General features: G+C 46.1%; 1 protein-coding gene across 2 annotated transcripts in view; it reads right to left on the bottom strand.

Annotated features, from left to right (window-relative positions):
* The window catches only part of CAMK1D (calcium/calmodulin dependent protein kinase ID), a 362,522-nt gene that overhangs the window by 202,283 nt on the left and 138,567 nt on the right, over positions 1 to 21,672 (bottom strand). For both annotated transcript variants that reach the window (XM_045030977.1, XR_006582309.1), the window contains exon 2: positions 5,637 to 5,768. In XM_045030977.1, coding sequence (XP_044886912.1) covers positions 5,637 to 5,768 — 132 coding nt within the window. The remainder of the gene's footprint in view (positions 1 to 5,636; positions 5,769 to 21,672) is intronic.

Here is a 21,672-nt window from a genome sequence, read left to right as displayed (position 1 = left end):
ATTTTTTCCAATTTCTCTGTGCATAAAATAAGGATAAGGCAGAAGAAGATTTAAAAACTAGTTGAATTTGTATAACTGTGCAATACAAATAATTAATTTATACTTTAACCATTCATATTATATATAATCAAATGTTTTAAATATAGTTAAGACTAGGTAGCCAGTGGTTGAGATACTTAAGGTGATAGAGGAAATCAGTGGCATGCCAGGAACAGGATCCAGGAGTCCTGAATCCCAGTTTCCTGCTCTAATATTAGGTTTTATGATATCCAAAGTTGATCCTAAATAGAAAGGTAATACTACGCTCCATTTTAATATATGATATACTCACTAGGATCCAAATTATCAGTCTGGCAGTTCAGTGGTATGTAGCCTGCCAGAGCTGCCATGATCTGGTGGGACTCTGCAGCTGCAGAGACCTACATGGACTTGGAAGGGAGGTGCAGACAAACCTCCTCTGGAGCAATGGGGTAAGTGTAACCCACTGGCCAAGAGTTCTGTCTTCTCCCTCCTATATTTGACTGGGTGGGGGTTGGGTTGTTCATCCTCAAGGGGCCTTGTCTCCTGGCAGCTGTCATCCAGCGAAGAGTGCTGTCGCTCATTGCCCCTCTCAGATTTCTTGTGGTTCCCTATCAGTTGTGAGGATCAACCCACATCATGGAGCCAGGGCAGTCCTGTGAGTGCTGAGTGCCTCCTCGGTGTCATCTCCTAGCTCTCAGGTAAACCCCCCCACCCCACCCCCGTGCCTCTGTCACTACAGGATTGTAAATAGTTTGGGTGGTTTCCTTATATGATGGATGCTACTCTTGGCCAAGCCACCAGGGATTGCACTGGGGACCTCCAGAGCTAAAAGAATGGACTGCCACGGCTTGACGTAATGCTCTCTATCTGGGGCTGTAACAGAATCTCATCCTTTGCAGATCAGGCAGAGGGAGGGGGAAGACAGAACTCCTGGCCAGAGACTCTTTCCCAAAGAGGTCACAAATATTCTGTTTGTGCTACAATTAGAGTGGTCTTTTCTCTTCTCCTGTGAGAGCTAATGGCATTAGCAACCTCCATGGGGACAGTGCAAGGACAATGGGAAGGACTGGGATCCAAAGAGGTCTGCATATTCACGTGCAGGGGCGGATCCAGGCACCAGCGCACCAAGCATGTGCCTGGGGTGGCAAGCCACAGGGGGTGAGGGCGGCAGTCAGGCTGCCTTCGGCAGCATTCCTGCAGGAGGTCTGCCGGTCCCACAGTTTCGGCGGCAATTCAGCGGCGAGTTCACCGAAGGTGCAGGACTGGTGGACCTCCCGCAGGCATGCCACCGAAAGCCGCCTGACTGCTGTGCTTGGGGCGGCAAAATACACAGAGCTGCCCCTGTTCACATGAGATGTTTTTTCTGAAGGATAAGCTCTCGTTCAAACAGGAATTATTTTGGGGAAGTTCCATGGCTAGTGTCATGCAGGAGGTCAGACTACATGAGCACAATGGCCCCTTCTGGCCATAGAATCTGTTAATATGCGATCTCTGCATCTACTCCTAGTAAGCTCTATACTTCTCTCTCATGGAATGGGGGTGAATCCCTATCACCTCCTACAGTCATGCACCATTCTCAGGATCAGACAGCTGGGTAAGGGCCTCCACCAATCCTTACAGTCTTTTAAATCAGCCCAAGGCTCTGGCGCTCCAACCAGTAATTAGACAACATACACACTAAACGTTACCCTGGGCATTAAGCTCACCAGAAACAAAAGCAGGACAATTAGAGATACCTTGGCAGCCTAGCAACCGCGGCTCCAGATCCGCCCAACCATGTTTAAAGCTATGTCTAATATCTGCCTATCATATAGAGAATTCATTTGGAGTGTCTGTTTGAACAGTGAAAGAGGCTGATTTCCCACCCCCTCATCAATTGTGAAGAGAAGGGTTTTTAAAAAAAAAAATCAGTATTTCCCTGGTGCCACACACAAATTCAATACTGGGATCATTAACAAAGTGAATCTATTTTCAGAGTAAATACAGAGATCTCCTAAGGTTGTATTAGCAACAACTAAGTAGGAGACATTAAGAGATAAAAATGAACAAGTCTTTCTCTTTGCAGCAAACTCCTAATGTGTAATGGGCACAGAGGTGGATTTACAGTGAAACACAGGGTGCCCTGGCACAGGGCCCCCCAACAACAGGAGGCCCCAGGACTGGGCAGCTGTGGGGGCAAGAATTTGGTCCTGCCAGCTCCTAAGGCTCCTGCTGCAGGCTCCGCACTCACCAGCAGCCAAGCTCTCCCCGCCTCCTCCCCCTAGCATGCAGTGTTCCTGCCCCTCCCCATCCCTTCCAGCACTTCCCCCACTGCCAAACAGCTGTTTGCTGGTGCTCAGGTTGAGGGAGGAGCGGGGCCACAGTGCCCTTGGGGGAGGAGGCAGAGAACAGGCAGGGGCGGAGCCTTGGGGAAGGAGGTAGAATTGGGCAGGGTGGAGCAAAGGCGGGGCCCCCTCCTACACCCTAACTCCCTCCCAGACCCTGCACCCCCAACCCCTGCCCTCTCTAACTCCTGCACCCCACACACACTCCCAGCCCTGACTCCTGCACCCCCCACACACTCCGAGCCCTGACTCCTGCAACCCCCCACAGCCACAGCCCCCTGCCCACCCTGACTCCTGCACCCTCCCCCACATCCCCACCTACACCCCTTGCACCAAACGGGAACTGCCCCAGATAAGTACTCCACACCCCAACTCCCTCTCCCAGCCCTGAGCCCCCTCTCGCACCCTAACTCCTGGCCAGACCCCACACCCCAAAGCTTTTTTACATTTTTTTTAATAAAACGCTCTTATCCAAAGTGCTTTACAATAGTTAGCTAACGGTACAAACAATGGTACAAACAACATTTGGAAAGATCATTAAGTGGTCCACCGAGACCCTCAGCGATTTTCAAGTGGTCGGTGGAAAAATAAGTTAGACTACAAAAACAATGAATGTACCTCACTTTATTTTCATTTACTTCCTATTACTTATAGAAGGAGGATGAAGAAAAAAAGAATGAACTACGGGGGTGGGGGGAAGATAAGAGAGAATGTTCTTTTTCTTGGCTGGATCCCAAGGAGGGGCCCCAAAAATGAAGCTGAGCAAAGGGCCCCACTAACTCTAAATCCGCCACTGAGAGGGCAGCAGACCAAGTGGATCTAACTGTATGACAAATAAGGCATTTTTCATCCACATGCTACTTTGCCATTGCAGTTCGAATGGTGTAGCCTGTGCTGCTGCCTTCTCTTCTCTCAAGAAGTGCTTTGTCAGAATATAGGAGAAATACTTTACAAAACAGAAGCAATAAATGACCCCAAATGATTTGTCCGCTGTGCATCCCTGGGGTCAACGTTTATGCAAGCCATCATTACGGTAGGCAAAATTACCAGTCTCATACCAAGATGTAAACACTGGTGGATGATTCCATCGAAGCAACATCTACTCTAGGCGGCTCGGTTGTGCTGCTGGCTCCGGTTGCCTGGATGTGGCCACTAAACAGCAGATGAGCTTTGTTGCTTGGCAACAATACACAACTGTCACAGCCAGCTCGTGGGCAGCAAGACCTAATAGTCAGAGCCAGAGTCCACAGTCACAAGACAGGAGTCGGCTGGGTGAGGACACCGGGAGGTCAGAAGCAGGAGACAAACTGGAGATCAGAATCATGAGGCATGAACCATAATCAGGCCAGGTCTGGTTAATAGGGGGTAAGCGGCAGGAAACAAACCGGAGGTCGGGAACCACAAGTCACATGCCAGGAGTCAAGCTGGTTGAGATACCAGGAAATCAAGCAAGAGAAGCAGAAGCAGGTAGTACAAGGCAGAGTCTAGAACAGGGCAGAGCCTAGTTGTTCAGACAGCTTCCTGATCCTACTGCTGGCGTAGGCAGGGCCAGGGGGCCAAACAGCCACTCTGGGACTCTGCCAACTGGACCTTAGGGGCAGAGGCTCACAGTGGGGCTGGGTTTCATGGGTCCCAGCAGGGCCGGCTCCAAGTTTTTTCAAAAAAAGAACAGGAGAACTTGTGGCACCTTAGAGACTAACAAATTTATTTCAGCATAAGCTTTCGTGAGCTGAAATAAATCAGGGGGGGAGGGGGAGAGAAACGGAGTTGCGGCGCGCTTGGGGGAGGAGGCGGAGGTGAGCTGGGGGGAAGCGGTTGCGCTGCCCTCCCCCCCAGGGTTACTTCCTGCGTCCCTCCCCACGCCCCCCCACTGCCGCAGCTCTCCTCCGCTCCGCCTGCTCCCTTGAGCGCGCCGCCGCCGCTCCGCTTCTCCCCCCCTCCCTCTCAGGCTTGCTGCAAAACAACTGATTCACGCGGCAAGCCTGGGAGGGAGGGGGGAGAAGCGGAGCAGCGGTGCACTCGGGGGAGCAGGCAGCAGTGGAGCGGAGGTGAGCTGGTGGGGGGAGTGGTTCCTCTGCCCCCCTCGGGTTACTTTCTGCGGCCCTCCCGGCACCCCCCACCGCCGCAGCTCACCTCCGCTCAGGGCCAGCTCCCGGCTTTTTGCGCCCCAAGCCAAAAAAAAAAAATGGAGCCGGAGTGCTGCCCCTTGGAAAGTGCTGCCCCAAGCACATGCTTGGAGCGCTGGTGCCTAGAGCCGGCCCTGGGTCCCAGATAAGCCATTGTCAGCATGCTGCCAGGTAGAGCACTGGAGTGTGGCTGCTCCCATAAACGGGACCAGGTTTGAGACCTATGTTTATACCAACAACCTGTTCTTCCTCCTGCAACTCGCTCCTTAAAACACAATTCTTTCTCTCAACCGCCGCTTAACAATCTCCGCTTTGGGGCAGTCCCCTCCCACTCTTGTGACTGAACCCTACGTGTTTTTGTTGTAGGGGGTCCACTTTAAGCCTTGATCTTGCAACTGGGGCAGACCCCTGAGGCCCCATGGAGCCCCATTCACTTCACTCCATGGGACTGGATCCCATTCAGCTACTGGGATGGTTTGCCTGAGAGTGACTGAGTTTGCCCTTTTGCCCCAATCTTTCAGCTCTTGCTGTCTGTGTCTTTAGCATGGTTGTGGCACTTTTGATTTGAAGGTTTGGGATTGGTTTTGTTGCACGCTGCTGAAATAATTATCAATGTGAACCTTATAAATGATCAAGACTTGGGGCCTGATCCTGCAGTCTTTGCACACCGAAACCTCCCATCAGAGTCAGTAGGAGTTTGGACTGTGTGTGAAAAATGCAAGGATTGGGCCTTAAATGGTTACAATGGAACTGTGCTGAGAAGTCAATAACAGAGATGGGCATGTTTAATCTCAGTGATACAAGGTGCCGCCACCAACACAGTCTGCATCACATGGAGTGAGGGTTGGCTGAGAGCATTGATTTCAGTGGAAGCAGGATCAGGCTTCATTTACGGGATCTTAAGCTCCCCAGACCCATTCCCTTCCCTCCTCCCACCAGGCATTAACCTAGCTGCATTAATGCACAAGGATAACAGATAATTGCTGAAACTATTTACAGCACAGTTTATGCCCAGACGTTCCCAACCACCTGCAGTAAGCTAAGCAACTCAGTCACATTTACAAATCACAATTCTCGTTCACTGACCACAGCCCTTCCTGCTCCACAGAGCGGACAAACGCGCCAATTCAAACCGTAGAAGGGAATGCGTGTATTCAATACTTACTTTCTCAGGACTGCGATTTCATTCTCTATGCTGCTTTCCTTCCCCTTCAGTGCTTTCTTGGGGATGCACTTGACTGCAAAGAGTTTTCCACTAGCCCTCTCTTCGGCCAAAACTACTTCAGAAAACGCACCCCTGAAAGAAGGAAAAGATTGGTCTCAAAATATATCTTTTCTGTACCTGTACTTCAAGTGTGGATCTAGGGCTATGAAAGCTGCTATACCCATTTTGTTATCAAGGACACATAGATAGCAGCTTTCATTTGATTTATAAACTATGCATATGTTAACATTCATGGCATATTCCTGTTGCCAAGGCTTACTGAGCAAATGGACAGTTTTAATAGAAAATCATGGTCTATTATTATTATTATTTGTATTACCACAGCACCTAAAAGCTTAGGCATGGACTGGGACCCTGTTGTGCTAGGAGCTGTACAAACACAGAAGAAACAGAAAAGTCCTTGCCCAAGGGGTTTACAATCATAGTATAAGCACAGGTCTGGAACCTAGTACCTCCAAAATTCTATTCCTGGTTTTGCCACTGACTTAACATGTGACTTCAGGTAAGTTACTTAGCATCTTCTGCCTAAATTTCCCACCTATAGTAATACTTCACTCTCTGGGGTTTTAGGAGGCCTCGTTCATAAATGGTCATAAGCACTTAGTGATCCTTGGCCAAGACACTTGCAATAACTTCCCAATTATTGTTAAAAGTGCCATGGGATCTGAAAGGATCACCAGAAGTTAGGACCAGAGCTATAAACCTCCCTTGAAAGATGGCACATGTGAGCAGCCCAGTGTGCCCCAGCAACATTTGTTCAAACCTGCTTCAGATGGAGAAGAATAGCTAATGAGGCTTTTTACACAATATAAAACTAACCCTTGGAACAAACCATAAAGCCACAAGAGATTACTGAAGAGCATAAGAGGATTCAAGACAGGATCAGGCATGTACGTGAATAATATGAACATACACAGTCACATCAGATAGGAGAAAATGTATAAAGAATATTTATGTTTGAGGGTACAAGTCAACCACTAACTTCCAAGAGTGTGTGGGGGGAGGGAAGTGGGCTGGAAACCTCACCTTTAATGTACATCTCTTATATCTTCTTCTGAAGTATCTGGTACTGGTCAGAGACAGGATATTGCACTAGATGAACATTGGTTCTGATTCAGAATGGCAATTCCTACCGTACGGCTAATCAAAAAACATTTCCTGTAGCACCTTGGTTTGCCCTATAGGTCTCACAGCCAATTGCTTATCTGACAAGATCACAGCCTAAGGTCATACAGCTGCATTATCATATTTATATAAAATAAAAAGAACCAGGATATGTTTTCCTTCCATCAGTAGATTATTCTGCCAGCCACATGGCACTCCATAAAAAGACAAGTCACTAGCAGCCTGAACAAAACACAGCCATGCTCCAGCAAGCTCTTAAAATGTTAATATTTGATCACAACCTCATTAAACTGCCATGAACTTTCTCAGACTTTTCATTTCCCAGGATTGCTGGTTATCTAAGTGTCTGTGAATAAACATAAGCTGTTCCTTTTCATGGCCAGGTTCTTCCTTCATGATTCATAGATCTGATGACATAGTCAAGCATTTGTAACCTCAAAATTGCTCCCGTGGATGTGAAAGAACTGAATGAATCATTGCATGAATGGATAAATGAATCCGGGAATAGCAGGAGGATGGTGATTAGGAAAGAGAATGCTTCCCTTTACATAGAAAGACTTTTGTAGTTAATAGTAAATAATAAGGAAACTATAACAGGAAGTTAGGAATAGATTCTTGGGATTGCTGCAAAGTGTATGTTGTGAATTTTGCCTACATGCAGAAGTGACATTTTAGCAAGGGATAGCATGGTGTTCCAGCGAGCTTTCACTAACCCAAATTCTGATCTGACTTGCGCGTTTCTACAAACAAGGTAACCTCACTGACTTCTGCTCAGTGCTTCTGTGCTTAGATGATAGCTTTTCAGCACACTGTGTGGAACCAACATACTGCATTCTGGGGCTCACACACATCTAATGGCTTGAGTAATAAAGACCCAAGCAGGGCAACAGGATTTTTAAAGTGATTTCATTATGCCTGAATACTTGTAATTATTTAATGAATGAAATTATTCTTTAAGCCAACCCTAATGCTTAGAACAGCCTAGTCAATGATCACACATGTCCTGATTCAGCTAGCTGCTGAGAACCTTCAGTTCCCATCGATTTCTGTAGGCAATGAAGATGCTCAGTCTCCCACTCATAGGCTCCTGTTCCTCCAAAGAACTCCTCAGGTCCTGTTCTTGTATGCTTTTGATGCATACAATCGACTCTGTGCTCTGCATGTGTTTGGTTGTGTATCACAACAGTCTCTTGTCTTTAGACTGCAAGTGCTTCAAGGAAGGGATCTCTTATCCATGCAGCTCGTTCTACCTATTGTACAGTGCTGTATACATTTAAGGTGCTGTAAAACTAAAGAAAGCTTCCATTTTTAGCTCAAGTTCATTACTGTTCTAAAACAATGAAATAAATGAAGGCCCGGCCTCTATGTTTCTTTTCAGTAGGTGCTGCTCTAGGAAATGCCTGGGTTTCAGCTGCCGTAAAAATTTTAATGTATTTCCTCCACCGTTTACTGGCAAGACTTTGGGCACGGAAGTTGTATCCAACCCTGGATGTGAATTTATTGCCCACTGAATGTTTTCTGGGAACTTAGAGTTCTACTCATTATGATTTCTTTACTGGTTATTTTCATTAGAAGGACAAAATGGGGCGATCCTCGCTGAATGACAGCTTTTGGCACCAGGGGCGGCTCCAGGCCCCAGCACACCAAGCGCGTGCTTGGGGCGGCAAGCCACTGGGGGCGCTCTGCCGGTTGCTGCGAGGGCGGCAGGCAGGCTGCCTTCGGCGGCTTGCCTGCGGAGGGTCTGCTGGTCCCGCGGCTTCGGCGGACCTCCCGCCAAAGCCGTGGGACCAGCGGACCCTCCGCAGGCAAGCCGCTGAAGGCAGCCTGCCTGCCGTGCTTGCGGCGGCAAAATGCCTAGAGCCGCCCCTGTTTGGCACTCATAGACCACTTTTCATGTTGCGAGTGTTGAACAAACACGGGGCTAGATTCATGCAGCCTGTGGTAGTGAAAAGTATCCCCAGAGAGTGACAACTTCCAGCAATGGTGGGCACCTGCAACCGCCTCCCCTTTGGGGGCCCACAGCCTCAAAGGTGGCATCACTGGTTAGGGAGAGGATGTAACCAGAGGGGCAACAAAAGACAGTGACAAGCTTAAGAATAAAAGGGAGAGGTGAGACCTATCGGAAGCCAAAGAGAAGGAAGTTGTCGTAGTCAAGTGGGGATTAACTCAGTCAAGACCCAGGGAATCAGGAATGGAGAGCAAGAGGAAGGAAAGGATTGCATAGATATGGTAGAGGACGAAGGAACAGGGCTTAGAGAGAGAGAGAGGAATCAAAGGGTATGTTGCCATCACAGGGTGTGATAGCAGCAAAGACACAGCAGCACAGACTTCAGCGTGCACAAGTAATTATCCGGGGTTCTGGGGTGGGCTGGTACAACCTGTGCTAACATGCATCCTGCTGTGGCCTGACTGCTCCAAGCTAGCTACATTAAAACTAGCTGGGGTGTGTCTACACATGCCACAGGCACACTGTGACTGCAGTATAGACATGCCCACAGACAGCTCCAAACAGTCTTGGAGAAGTTGTCACCGGTGATGTAGTGGGGAGAGATTAAAGTGTATGGCTGGACTGGAATTCAGCTTAATTGTAGAGCTTTTGGGCCAAATTAATCCATCCTTAAGGGTCCGATCCAACTCCCATAAAACTCCTCTTGATTTCAGCAGGAGCCGGATTGAGCCTTAAGGGCCAGATTCAACTCTAGCATAATCACTGAAGTTGCACCAAAGATGCACATGGCCCAATTCAAACAGGAATTCTTTCAGGGAGGTTCCATGAGCTGCGATATACAGGGGGGCTGACTCGACAAGCCCTTTCTCACTTTAGGATCTACATCTGCTGTATTTATCCATTTATTTGTGCAAATGGTACTTCTCCCTCCCTTCCTCTTACCCCCTCTTCCTCCTCCTCCCACAACCCGCCAGGCATCAGAACATTCTGCCACCTCATTATTCTGAATTGACTCTCACCCCAGCTTCCAACATTTCAATCCTTCTCACTAGGAACTTTTCCCCTGGATTCAAGGAGGAAGACCTGCAGCCTCTCAATCCAAAACCCAATCTTATTCCAAGATTTCCCATTCGCATCTCATACAAATAGCACATTCCAGCATGCTATGGCACTGGCTCAGTGACTGACTCAGAGTGCCACTAACTGAATCTCCATCGATACTCCCTGTAGCACTTGAGTTTTCTGTGGGAGTTTCCCTTCCAAGTATTGATCAGCCTCCAGTCTGCTGCTTAGCTGATGAGATCCATCAAATGACATCCCAGATGGCATTGCTGCTGGAAGGATGGTGCATGTAGTCTGCTAAGACTGGTAGATCCATTACTCAGACCGTGGGGAAGGCTAGGGAGGGAAGTGGTGAGTTCCCTCCTGATTCTAAGGTGACCAAAGTATTAAGGCCTCTATTTAGCAAAACACTTATGCACATGCTTTAGTCCATCCCCTCTTCAACAAAGCACTTCTGCATTTGCCCAACTTTAAGCTTGTGCTTTCATCACTGAAGCCAACAGGATGTAAGCACATACCTACAGTCAAGCTCATGCTTAAATGCTTTCCTGCATCAGGGCCTAAACCTGTGATGCACATAGCCTGTCTCGCTACAAAGTTCTCATAAGTTCCTCTCCTGCTAACATTTAAGTATGAAAAACTTTTTGCATGTGAGTGAGCCCATTGCATTTAATGGGGCTATGAAGGTGCTTAAGTGTTTGCCAGATCCACTCCCTAGGGAGCAGTCTTATGGAAGCTACATTTCCAAAGTAGTTGTGGAGTCCTGAAACTGTGAAAGGCAAGACTATGCTGGGGATGACAGCATCAATGACAAAAATCAATGTCTTTACAAACTGATCAGTAAGATTATGAAGTGTGAATTTATTTTTATCGGAAATTTCATGGGTGGAAAAAGTACAATGTCTATAAAGACAGCAAGTAAAGTGAGTTTTCTACCTTGTGAAAATGTCCTGCAGGATTTTGTCCCTCTCCCACAATATGACCAACAAATTATTTTCACACTGAAGGGAAAACTTGTACGGTATTTTGCACAGATAGGCCAAGATTTAAAAAAACATAAGACTAAAATTAGGCACCAAGTGGCTGAGATTTTAAAGCTACTAAGGGTACGTCCAGACTACCCGCCGAATCAGCGGGTAGCGATCGATTTTGTGGGGATCGATATATCGCGTCTCATCTACACGCAATATATCGATCCCCGAATGCGCTCCCGTCGACTCCGGAACTCCACCGGAGCGAGTGGCGGTAGCGGAGTCGACGGGGGAGCCGCGGACGTCGATCCCAAGCGGTGAGGACAGGAGGTAAGTCGGGATAAGATACTTTGACTTCAGCTACGGTATTCCCGTAGCTGAAGTTGCGTATCTTACCTCGACACTGCCCCCCACTGTGGACCAGGCCTAAGTGATTTGGATGCCCAATTCCCATTAAATGGGAAATAGCAAAGAGTGAGGCTTTCAAAGTGCCTAAGGGAATTAGAAGCATATTTACTACTCCTAAATCCATTAGCAATTTACAAAAATCCCACCCAAGCCTCCAAAACTTTTAAGCGCCTTGGAAAATCCCAGCCTACATTTATAGTTAATATAGTATATTAGATAAATAAGGAACGTGATTTTCAAAAGTGAAAATCAATGGGAGCTAGTAGGTACCCAGCTCTTCTGCAAAATCAGACCCCCTTTTTAGCTGCCTAAATATGGACTTAGGAGCTGAATTTTGGGCTCCTATTTTAAGAAGTCTTGGCCATGCAGTTTTTCATCCTAGGGGTTTGGGTCTTTGCAAACCTCTAATTAAGCCACAAAATGCTTCTGTGATCTAGGTACGTTTTTAATACTTGTTTCAAAAAAGGGTATAACAGACGCACAGAGGGATTAAGTGACTTGCCCAACATCACACAGCCAGTGACCAAACTTTAGAAGACAGTCAAGGAGTCCTGATATCCTATCACCGTCTAAAACCATTGGACCATGCAGCATCCCACAAGGAGTCCATCTTCTATGATTTGAATTTTTTTATATCATTTCCCATCCTAATTACTCTCTTTAATATAGAGTTACAAGGACAGATTAGGGTTTCAAGAACTTGTTAGAACACGTTGTATTTGCATCCAAAAGGATTCCATCTTTGCCAGTTTTCTAACAGAAAACAATAGCTACAATATTAAACTGTAGTGCATATAAAAATGTATTAAGGTGCAAGAATCTTTGCCCTTCCACATTTCTCTAGGGTTTATTCAAACTGTGATTTAAATATGAAAATTCAAGTCCTGAGATAAGATTAATGAAATGCACTTATGGCAGAGTGCATTTGCCGTAGTATCTCAATATGCTTCATTGCCTCAAAAAATACAAATACAGGCCCTATCAAACAAACAGCCAATGAAGGAATAAAACTTGCATTTTCCATTCACTGAGACTTACATGTTGAACAGATTTCCACTGCATTAGCAGGTGCACTGTCATACTAAATCAACAGTAGTCATGCAGCAGATTTCACATTGTCAGGTTCTATATGGCTAATGATCTTAATTATGATATAGTTAGGTTTTGCTGTGTACTTTACCTAGCCATGCTATGGAAAGTAATCAGCGAGTACCAATGGTTTGAAAATACACCGTTTCCAGTGTGAAGAGTCCTCTGAGATGTGAATTGACCAACCAACAGTAAGCCATTTCATAAAAAGATCCTAAACAACCACAGATTGTTGTTTCTCTCTTCCTGGATTCTCCACAGACAGGCTAAGGGCTTGTCTACACTTGTACTTTGCAGCGCTGCAGCTTTCTCGCTCGGGTGAGAAACACCCCACTCCCCACCTCCGAGCACTGCAAGTTTCAGCACTGTAAAGTGCCAGTGTAGACAGCGCTGGGAGCTACGTCCCTCACGGAGGTGGTTTTTTTAGCACGCTGGGAGACCTCTCTCCCAACGCTGTGCCGCTTTAACATTGCTAGTAAGGACATGCCCTGAGTTTAAATCACCGAACACACTGACACAAATAAATAGGAAAAGTCTTCACAGGCACTTTCATAACAGGTAAGCTCTGGCATGCCCTAAGCAGGGGCAGCTCTAGGCACCAGCAAAACAAGCAGGTGTTTGGGGCGGCAAATTACCAGGGGCGGCATGATGCTGGTGCACCAGCTCCGACCTGAGGCAATGTCCTGGGCTGGCTCCTGACCGCCCTTTGTTCTCTAACCAGCCCCCCTCAGGCAGGAGCCAGTAGTGCGGCCCTGCCCCGGTCACGGAGCGCAGGGGCTGGCGGCAGAACATGCCGGCTCCTCCTCAGCTTGTCCCCGCTTCCCCCTTCCCCCTGCACTGCCTCCTGCCAGGGGAGGGGAGCAGCAGCCCGGGCTGAGCCAAACTCTTGCCACTGCACAGGCCGAGCCCGCGGCCGGCTCGCGGGGGTCCCGGGGAGCGGGAGGCCCGGGCACGCTGCCCTGTGATCCCCGGCTGCTCTGCCCCGGGCCTGGCAGTCGAACCCTGCAGCCGAACCCCGCAGCCACCCCAGCTTGCTCTGCGTGAGAGGTACAGGCGGTGCCCCCTGCCCGGCTGGCTCTGTCCCCGGCCACGCCGTGGGGTGACCGCCCGGGACTCTGGGGTGTTGCTGAGGCTGCCCCAAGCCAGGCTCCCTGGGGTCCACTGCCCCTCCAGCCCTAGGCCAGTGTGGGAGCCAGGCTGCAACCCTCCTCCCCTCCCCGTGCTGCATAGCAAGACATGGGACCATGGGCAGGGCAGCTACAGCCGTTTCAGACTGGGATTGGCGCCGGGGGAGCAGAGGTGATTGTGCCCTGGCTGGAGGGACCCAGGCAGCCACCTCCAACGCCCGCTGCTTGCTTCTGCCGGCACAGGGCTGCGACGCCCAGCTCCGGAGGGCAGCGCCAAGCCCCCGGGCGTGCTCACGGGGAAGGAGCGACAGGAGGCAGAGCTGTTCGGTGTCTCCCACGCAGCTCCAGGCCCCTCTGGCTACTCGGCAGCGACAGCCAGGCTGGGTAGTCCACCAGCAGTGTGACTTGGTCCGACCCGCATGGACCACATGAGCCCTAGGATTGGCGCTGACGTCCTGCCTATGCCAAGGCCTCCGGCGCAAGGGGAGCCCTAGCTCTGCCCAGGCAGACACAGATCACTCCTTGGCCGGCCCAGTGAGTAAATGAGTCACTAGTAGGACATTGTTTTATTTCACTAACTACAAATTCTCTGTTTTCATTTTTTTTTATTTTAAACAGTCCAAAACAAAACAAAACATTGCAAAGTCCAAACATGTAGAAGCCAAAAAAAAAAGGGGGGGGGGGTTATGGCCAATTTTTTTTTTTTTTTGCTTGGGGCAGCAAAAAACCTAGAGCCGGCCCTGGCTCTAAAGTGCACTAAGGTGCTAGCTGATCATACTGTCACCTCTTATCAGCTAAGAGACTGTGTGGTTTACTGGTCAGAGCAGGGACGCAGGAGTCAGATTCTGTTGCTGGTTCCACAACTGACTTAATGCCCATTATCATTTCCCTCACCCACACACACCTCCAAAACCAACACAAAAGTAATAACTGAAAGTAAAAATTTTTGGTCACAAAGTCGTGTTCCAGAAAGCAGTTGGGTCTGTGTAGAAATGGACCCACACTGCCACGTTCAGACCTGGACTTGGCTCCAAAGTTCCCTAAAGTTCATGGTTATTGAGATGAGAGGCCCAACTCTAGTCCGGTGTGAAACCAAGAGTGACTACTGCCGGGCTATTTTTATCTGTGTCCTGGCCAGGAACAAGGGCCTTCCAGGATGTGCAATATCTACTGTACTGTAGTAAAACATTTACACATAGAATCATAAGTCTGGCAGGGATCTTGAGAGGTCTTCTAGTATCTAGTCCAGTCCCCTGCACTCAAGGCAGGACTAAGTATTATCTAGACCATCCCTGACAGGTCTATTCTGTGAAATTTCAGTGACGTTAAGTGACTCAGACAAGGTCATACAGCAAATCAGTGGCATATATGAGAACAGCACAGGGGTCTCCAGACTCCCTGTCTACATATCCCAGAACAGATCGATATAACAGAACGGGAAAGGCCACACAAACTTTTTGTTCCATTCACAATACTCTGTTCTATCAAAGAGCAAGTGTTTTTTCTGGCTGTTCTCATTCATCATATATAACGGAACTAGTCCTGCAGTCCGTGCTCAAGCAATATCCCCATTGAAGTTAAAGGGCATTTTGCCTGAAAAAGCACTGCAGAATCATACCTTATGAGTTAAAGCCACAAAAGTTGGCACTTGCTTAAAGTTAGCCACCGAAGTTTGAAAATTTTGCCTCATACCTAGTGGGCCACATTAGTCTGTAACACAGGGCAACCTTTCAGAAGTGGTGTGCCAAGTCTTCATTTATTCACTCTCATTTAAGGTTTCACATGCCAGTAATATGTTTTAATGTTTTTAGCAGGTCTCTTTCTATAAGTCTATAATATATAACTAAACTATTGTTGCAAGTAAATAAGGTTTTTAAAATGTTTAAATTCATTTAAAAATAAATTAAAATGCAGAGCCCCCCAGACCAGTGGCCAGGACCCAGGCAGTGTGAGTGCCACTGAAAATCAGCTTGCGTGCCACCTTTGGCACGCGTGCCATAGGTTGCCTACCCCTGCTCTAACATAACACTAGGAGAAATTTGCTCCAGTGTTGCTTTAGTAACGTCACTCACAATGTTCTCTCTCTCCCTGACTTCTACTGCACAACACAGCTGTGCTGCTTGTTTTCCCATGAAGACCATCTATCACAAATTAAAAAAAAACTCTCACTCACCACACTGTTATTACGTGTTCCAGACAACGAACAATGCTGTTAGGCTTACTTAAAATGCTGTTGCTGTTTGCCTAATGGACAACTGAATAACAAGGACAAGGGTCAATGTTATTCTTCACTGCACTGCTGATGAAGCAAGTGGTTCTTTCCTGCATCACTGCCATTCCTCTCTGCAGACAGAGAGCCGGTTCCCAATGAAGCTCCAAGTTTTAGGGGGTTCGTTTTGTTCAAGGTAAAAAGTATTGCAATATTATTTAAACAATAAAGTAGATCGCATTTCCCTGCTGATACCCAGGCTCTTTTCCCACATCACCTAAAAGTACACAGGAACATGAGAATTGCGATACTGAATTAGGTCACTGGTCCAGCTACTCCAGTAGCCTCCCGTGGCCAGTATCAGCTGCCTCTGAGGAAAGTGCAAAACTCTATAGTAGTCAGTTATGGGTTAACCTGGGCGGTAGGGTGGCTGAAAGCGTAGGGCACTGCCGTAGGAATAAGGATACCTAGGTTCTATAACTCTGCCACTCACTTCCTGTGCGATCATGAGCTAGTCCCTTTGCACTTCTTCTACCCTTGTAAGATCCTCAGGGCATTGCATCTTCTGTGTGTTTGCAGAGCACCTAGCAAAATGGGGCCTTGATCTCAGCCAGGGCCTCTACATGTTACCCTACTATCAAAAATAATAACTTGCTTCCAAGGAAAGTTTCTTCCTATCCCCCATTAGATAGAGGTTGCCTTATGCCCTGAAACATGAGGTTTTATAGCCTTTGTAAAAACTGCCTGGTTTTCTTGCTCCAGTATGTTCCATGCTGGCAAAGAGCCCCGTGCAAATGCAGTATCGCAAAATTTCAATCTTAAATAGTCATAAGAGGAGATTGGATTTGTTTGGATCCATTTCCCATTTTGTTGTACTATTAGCTACAATTACAGATTAGTGTTTTGACAGTCTTTGTCACCACAATGAGTTATAAGAATTCTAATGTTTATTTTAGTCTGTGATTTCTTTTTGTTTCAAATCTTTGATATTTTAAGTTCCCAGACAAAAAAAACTTAATTCAGCTGGAGGTATGGTTGAAAATACATGTCGGAGGAAAGCTCTTTGGAAGAAGGCTGTAATTTAACAAAAGAATGTTTGTTAGAAAGCCAGGAAATTCAAATTTAAGGTTGTAAGCAATAACAAAAATGTTTGAAACTATGGAAATGCACAGGTAAGATCACCCTAACATCCTTAACTCTACCCGATTCACCTCCTGCAGAACAACTGAAAACCAGAAGATACCTCCTTGTTAACAGGAAAAAGGTTTTATTACACTAGGAAACTGCAGCAACACTGAAGCCAGTATTGATACTGAAAACTAGCCCTTTGCTTTGGGGTAAATTTCACCCTAACAGAATATATTACATTAATTACAAATGCATTGTAAAGCATAATGTGAAGCTTCTTAGCATGGTTAAACTTTTGTGTTCTCCCCCATGCAATAGTTGGTACATTGCACACAACTAAAATAAAGCAGGGAGCTTTTTCCTGCATTGCTTTCATCAGACTGCTGCAGTCCATACACAAATACTGAACTTGGGACTTGCCAGGAAAGGAAATGAGGCCTTGATGGTTTCTGCGCTAAAGTATATTCATGTCTTATTTTACCACTAGGAAATATCGCCTAGTGGGCTGAACAAGGCGTTAAGAATCAGGAACTCCAATGTTGTAATCCTGGTTCTGCCACTAACTCACTGTAGTTTGTAAAGTCTCTTAACTTCTTTGCTCCATCTCTTGGGGGAGGGAGATGATAATACTTTGCTAGAAAGGTTATTTGGACAATAATCTGCAAATGAAAAGTGCTACTGTTATGAGGGTTGAAATCTGCACAAGATTTACTGATTTGGGAACATATCAAGCCTTTGCAATTCACCTTAAAAGACAGGTTTCAGAGTAGCAGCCATGTTAGTCTGTATCCGCAAAAAGAACAGGAGTACTTGTGGCACCTTAGAGACTAACAAATTTATTTCAGCATGAGCTTTCGTGAGCTACAGCTCACTTCTTCGGATGCATAGAATGGAACACACAGACAGGAGATATTTATACATACAGAGAACTTGAAAACCTCTCTAACCACTCAGTGACAGATTTGAAGGTGGCAATTTTGCAACAAAAAAACTTCAAAAACAGATTCCAAAGAGAGATTGCTGAACTCGAATTAATATGCAAATTAGGTACAATTAACTCAGGCTTAAACAGAGACTGGGAATGGTTGGGTCATTACACTAATTGAATCTATTTCCCTATGTTAAGTTCTCCTCACACCTTCTATGGGTCATCTTAATTATCACTTCAAAAGGTTTTTTTTCTCCTGCTGATGATAGCTCATCTCAATTGATTAGACTTTTCCTGTTGATATGCATACTTCCACCTTTTCATGTTCTCTGTATGTATAAATATCTCCTGTTTGTGTGTTCCATTCTATGCATCCGAAGAAGTGAGCTGTAGCTCACGAAAGCTCATGCTGAAATAAATTTGTTAGTCTCTAAGGTGCCACAAGTACTCCTGTTCACCTTAAAAGAGGCTCCAACAAATACATGGGACTTGTATGCACAGTCACCACACAGTTCGGCAATAAATCTCTATTCTACAGCAATCAAGCACTGGAAAAGCCGGGATATTGCAGGCGAGGACTGACGTGCAATGCAGATACAGCCGTGTAAGGATGTTTGCAGAATGACTGCTGAATTATGCTTGGCACTAGAAATCCCATCTGTCCCCCAGATTCAAGAACACTCCATTCACTGACAAATTTATAAAGAGAAAATGGATATTCTTAGTATTTAAACAAACACTAAAGTTGAGTTTTCTGAGATACTATTGTATTACCATAGTATCAGAGCAACAAAGAGTCCTGTGGCACTTTACAGACTAACAGATGTATTGGAGCATAAGCTTTCGTGGGTGAATACCCACTTCGTCAGACACATCCACGAAAGCTCATGCTCCAAAACGTCTGTTAGTCTATAAGGTGCCACAGGACTCTTTGTTGCTTTTTACAGATCCAGACTAACACGGCTACCCCTCTGATACATAGTATCAGAGTGCCTCATAATCTTTAACATATTTCGCTTCATAACCTCCCTCTGATGATCCTTCCTTGCTAATCAATATAGAATTTAATATACTAACAAATGCTGTCATTGTATTACATTAGATATTACATAGGAAAGAGGCAAGTAGAATACACTACGGATATGCAATACAGATGTGTGGGCAAGTTCACACTTTTGTAGACCACGGGTCATTTTTGGTCTTAAAACAGCAACCCTAACATTGCCTTAACCGAGTTTCAGAGTAGCAGCCGTGTTAGTCTGTATCCGCAAAAAAAACAGGAGTACTTGTGGCACCTTAAAGACTAACAAATTTATTTTAGCATGAGCTTTCGTGAGCTAAAGCTGAAGTGAGCTTTAGCTCACGAAAGCTCATGCTAAAATAAATTTGTTAGTCTTTAAGGTGCCACAAGTACTCCTGTTTTTTTTAACCGAGTTTGTCATATTTAATTTCCCATGCCAGGGTTCCCCCCACACCCAACATGTTTTAATGTGGTCGTGTATCATTCTGGCAAAGTCTGTGTCATGTCTCCCTGTACTGGTCTGCTAGAGGATATCTGCCTACTACTACTATGAGCTAATGGAGTCACACCTTTAGTTTGTGCTCCAGTGTTGAAAATCCCCAGTTTGCACCCTGCTGGCGACCATACAGGAACTCAGATCATTACAGTAGCACTTCTGTAGGAAAGGCTCCATATCTCATGTCCAACAATTCCCCTTAGCCACCTTCCAGCTCCCAATCAAGAGGATTCTTTCAAAGGTGCCAACAAAAAGTGCAAAATTTTCGACCTCATCATCATCCCTCTTTTCTCAGCATATAAATGAAAGACATTTGTGATTCTGAAGGGAGCTATTAAATGGGATGGGTCAGCAGCACAAGAGACTTTTTTTCTCTAGTTGTCAGAGCTTAGCAGCAAACCCAGCGTTGGTCCTCACAGATAAGGAAATTCCCAGAGTTATGTAAATCAGTTGGACAGAAATGAAACGAATGAATTGACAGTTCAAATATATGCCTCGGTGCTCAACACTTAGCAAACTGCAAACACAGCCAGCAGAGATGCCCTCATTTTAACACAGGAAATTGTCAAAGTGATTAGCCAGATAATCTAAGTTGTTAATTGGTGGCTGTTGGGGGGAAAAAATCCATGAAAAGGGCTCAATTAAAGCTCCTAAAGACAGAGCCACATAGGTGGGGGGTGGAGGGAGGGAGGAAGGTGAGACATGCCACCTGAGCAGTGATAGCTAGAGGCACTGTGTCTGCCTAGAACAGAGACAGTCCAGAACTTCTACACTGCACTTAAACAACCACTTAGCCCAAGCCCTGTGAGCCTGAGTCAGCTGGCAGGGGCCAGCCACAGGTGTCTAACTGCAGTGTAGACATAGCATAGACAGGCGTGTCATGCTACATCTTAGGAAAAAGAGGAGCCCGGGCCTCTGGCATATGCCAATGTGAAGCAGCAAAGGGAGTTTGGATCACAGCCCCAACCCACCCAGACATACACCCCTACGGGGAGTTCATCATTGCCTACCATGCTAGCGTCCCCACTCCCGGCACTCAGGGACCACTGGTTATCTCCAGTGCAAAAGCACTAAGGGGGAGAGAGGCTCTAACTGGCCCTTAATATACTGACGTGAGAGGAGCCGTAACATATAGATCACAGCAAGATTTTCATAAAGAACATCTAGGGGTTTAGCTGCAGTAAATGTTCAGAACTGAAAAAGATTCAGCTCCGTGAGAGGCTAGAGAGTGGTGGCTAGGTAATATACTAAATGACAAGCCTTACATCATCAGAACAAGCTCTCATTGGCTGGTTGTACCCTGAGGGCAGGACACTTACCTAGCAACTTCTCCTATTAATTATTCTTGTTATTATTGATTATTTATATTGGAAGATCACCTGGGAGCCCCTGTCACAGACCATCACCTCATTGTGCTAGGGACTGTGCAAACACCCAACAAAAAGACGCTCCCGATCCCAAAGAATTCACAAGCTAACGAATTAACTCTTTCATGGGTCATAATTTTTCACAGACCAAAAAATAAATAAAAGGATAATGCCCTGCATCTGACTACAAGAATGATGTTTTGCTATGAAAACAGAAAAAATTATCTGTTTGCAAAAAAAAAATACATTTCCACATGCAAGAATATTTGCTATTTTGCTCATAACAAAATGTCACCATGTGAATAGCTTTGTTCACTGACAAAAACAGTGTCTTTTCCCCTCTCCCAATGGATTAAATCCCATATGCTAGGAAACATTCTAGAAAATATCAAGTATTATTTGGAAGTTGTAATATTATTTTCCAACACGAGTATCATCCATTGAGGAGCAGTGGGAGCTGTCAGGAAAGTCTGTAGAACCTCATGTTTCTCAAGCCTTTTCCTTGGGAGGATACCACTTCCGGAAATTCCTTGCACATTTCTCCATATTTCCTCACACTTTTTAAGGGACTACTATATGGTGTGTCCGTGTATTCTACTGCTGCTTTAGTACTTGGAATGTAATGGCTGGGAAGAGAGAGTGATATTGTGTGTGTGTGTGTGTGTGCGTACATACATGCTCGTGTGTGCTGCTACCCTCTACTGGAGAGATTCCAAACTGTTCAGGTGTTTATAGTAGGCCTTCTACTGCTGACAGGCAGAGGTGTTTCTCTTTTAGCTCAAGAGATAGTAGCCTCTGGTTTTGGAGCAGAAAGATCTGAGTTCTGTCACATGATAGTCTAAGTGCGCACCATGGTGTGCAGCACACTGTGAAGTCCTATGTGACCTAAAATATAGTGCAATAATAATGCTTTGTACTTACATAGTGGCTTTCCTGGGAGAGTTTCAAAGACCTTCACAAAGGTATCATTATCCCCATTTTACAGGCGGAGGCACATAGAGTTGAGGACAGAACCTGAAGTTCTGACTCTGAGTCCTCTGATCTAACCAATACACTTAAAGCTGTTCCAGACATTCATCTCATCCTCTGAGTCCAGG

The sequence above is a fragment of the Mauremys mutica genome, chromosome 1 (assembly GCF_020497125.1).
Source record: "Mauremys mutica isolate MM-2020 ecotype Southern chromosome 1, ASM2049712v1, whole genome shotgun sequence".
Lineage (NCBI taxonomy): Eukaryota > Metazoa > Chordata > Testudines > Geoemydidae > Mauremys > Mauremys mutica.
This window is presented reverse-complemented; position numbering and strand designations above follow the sequence as displayed.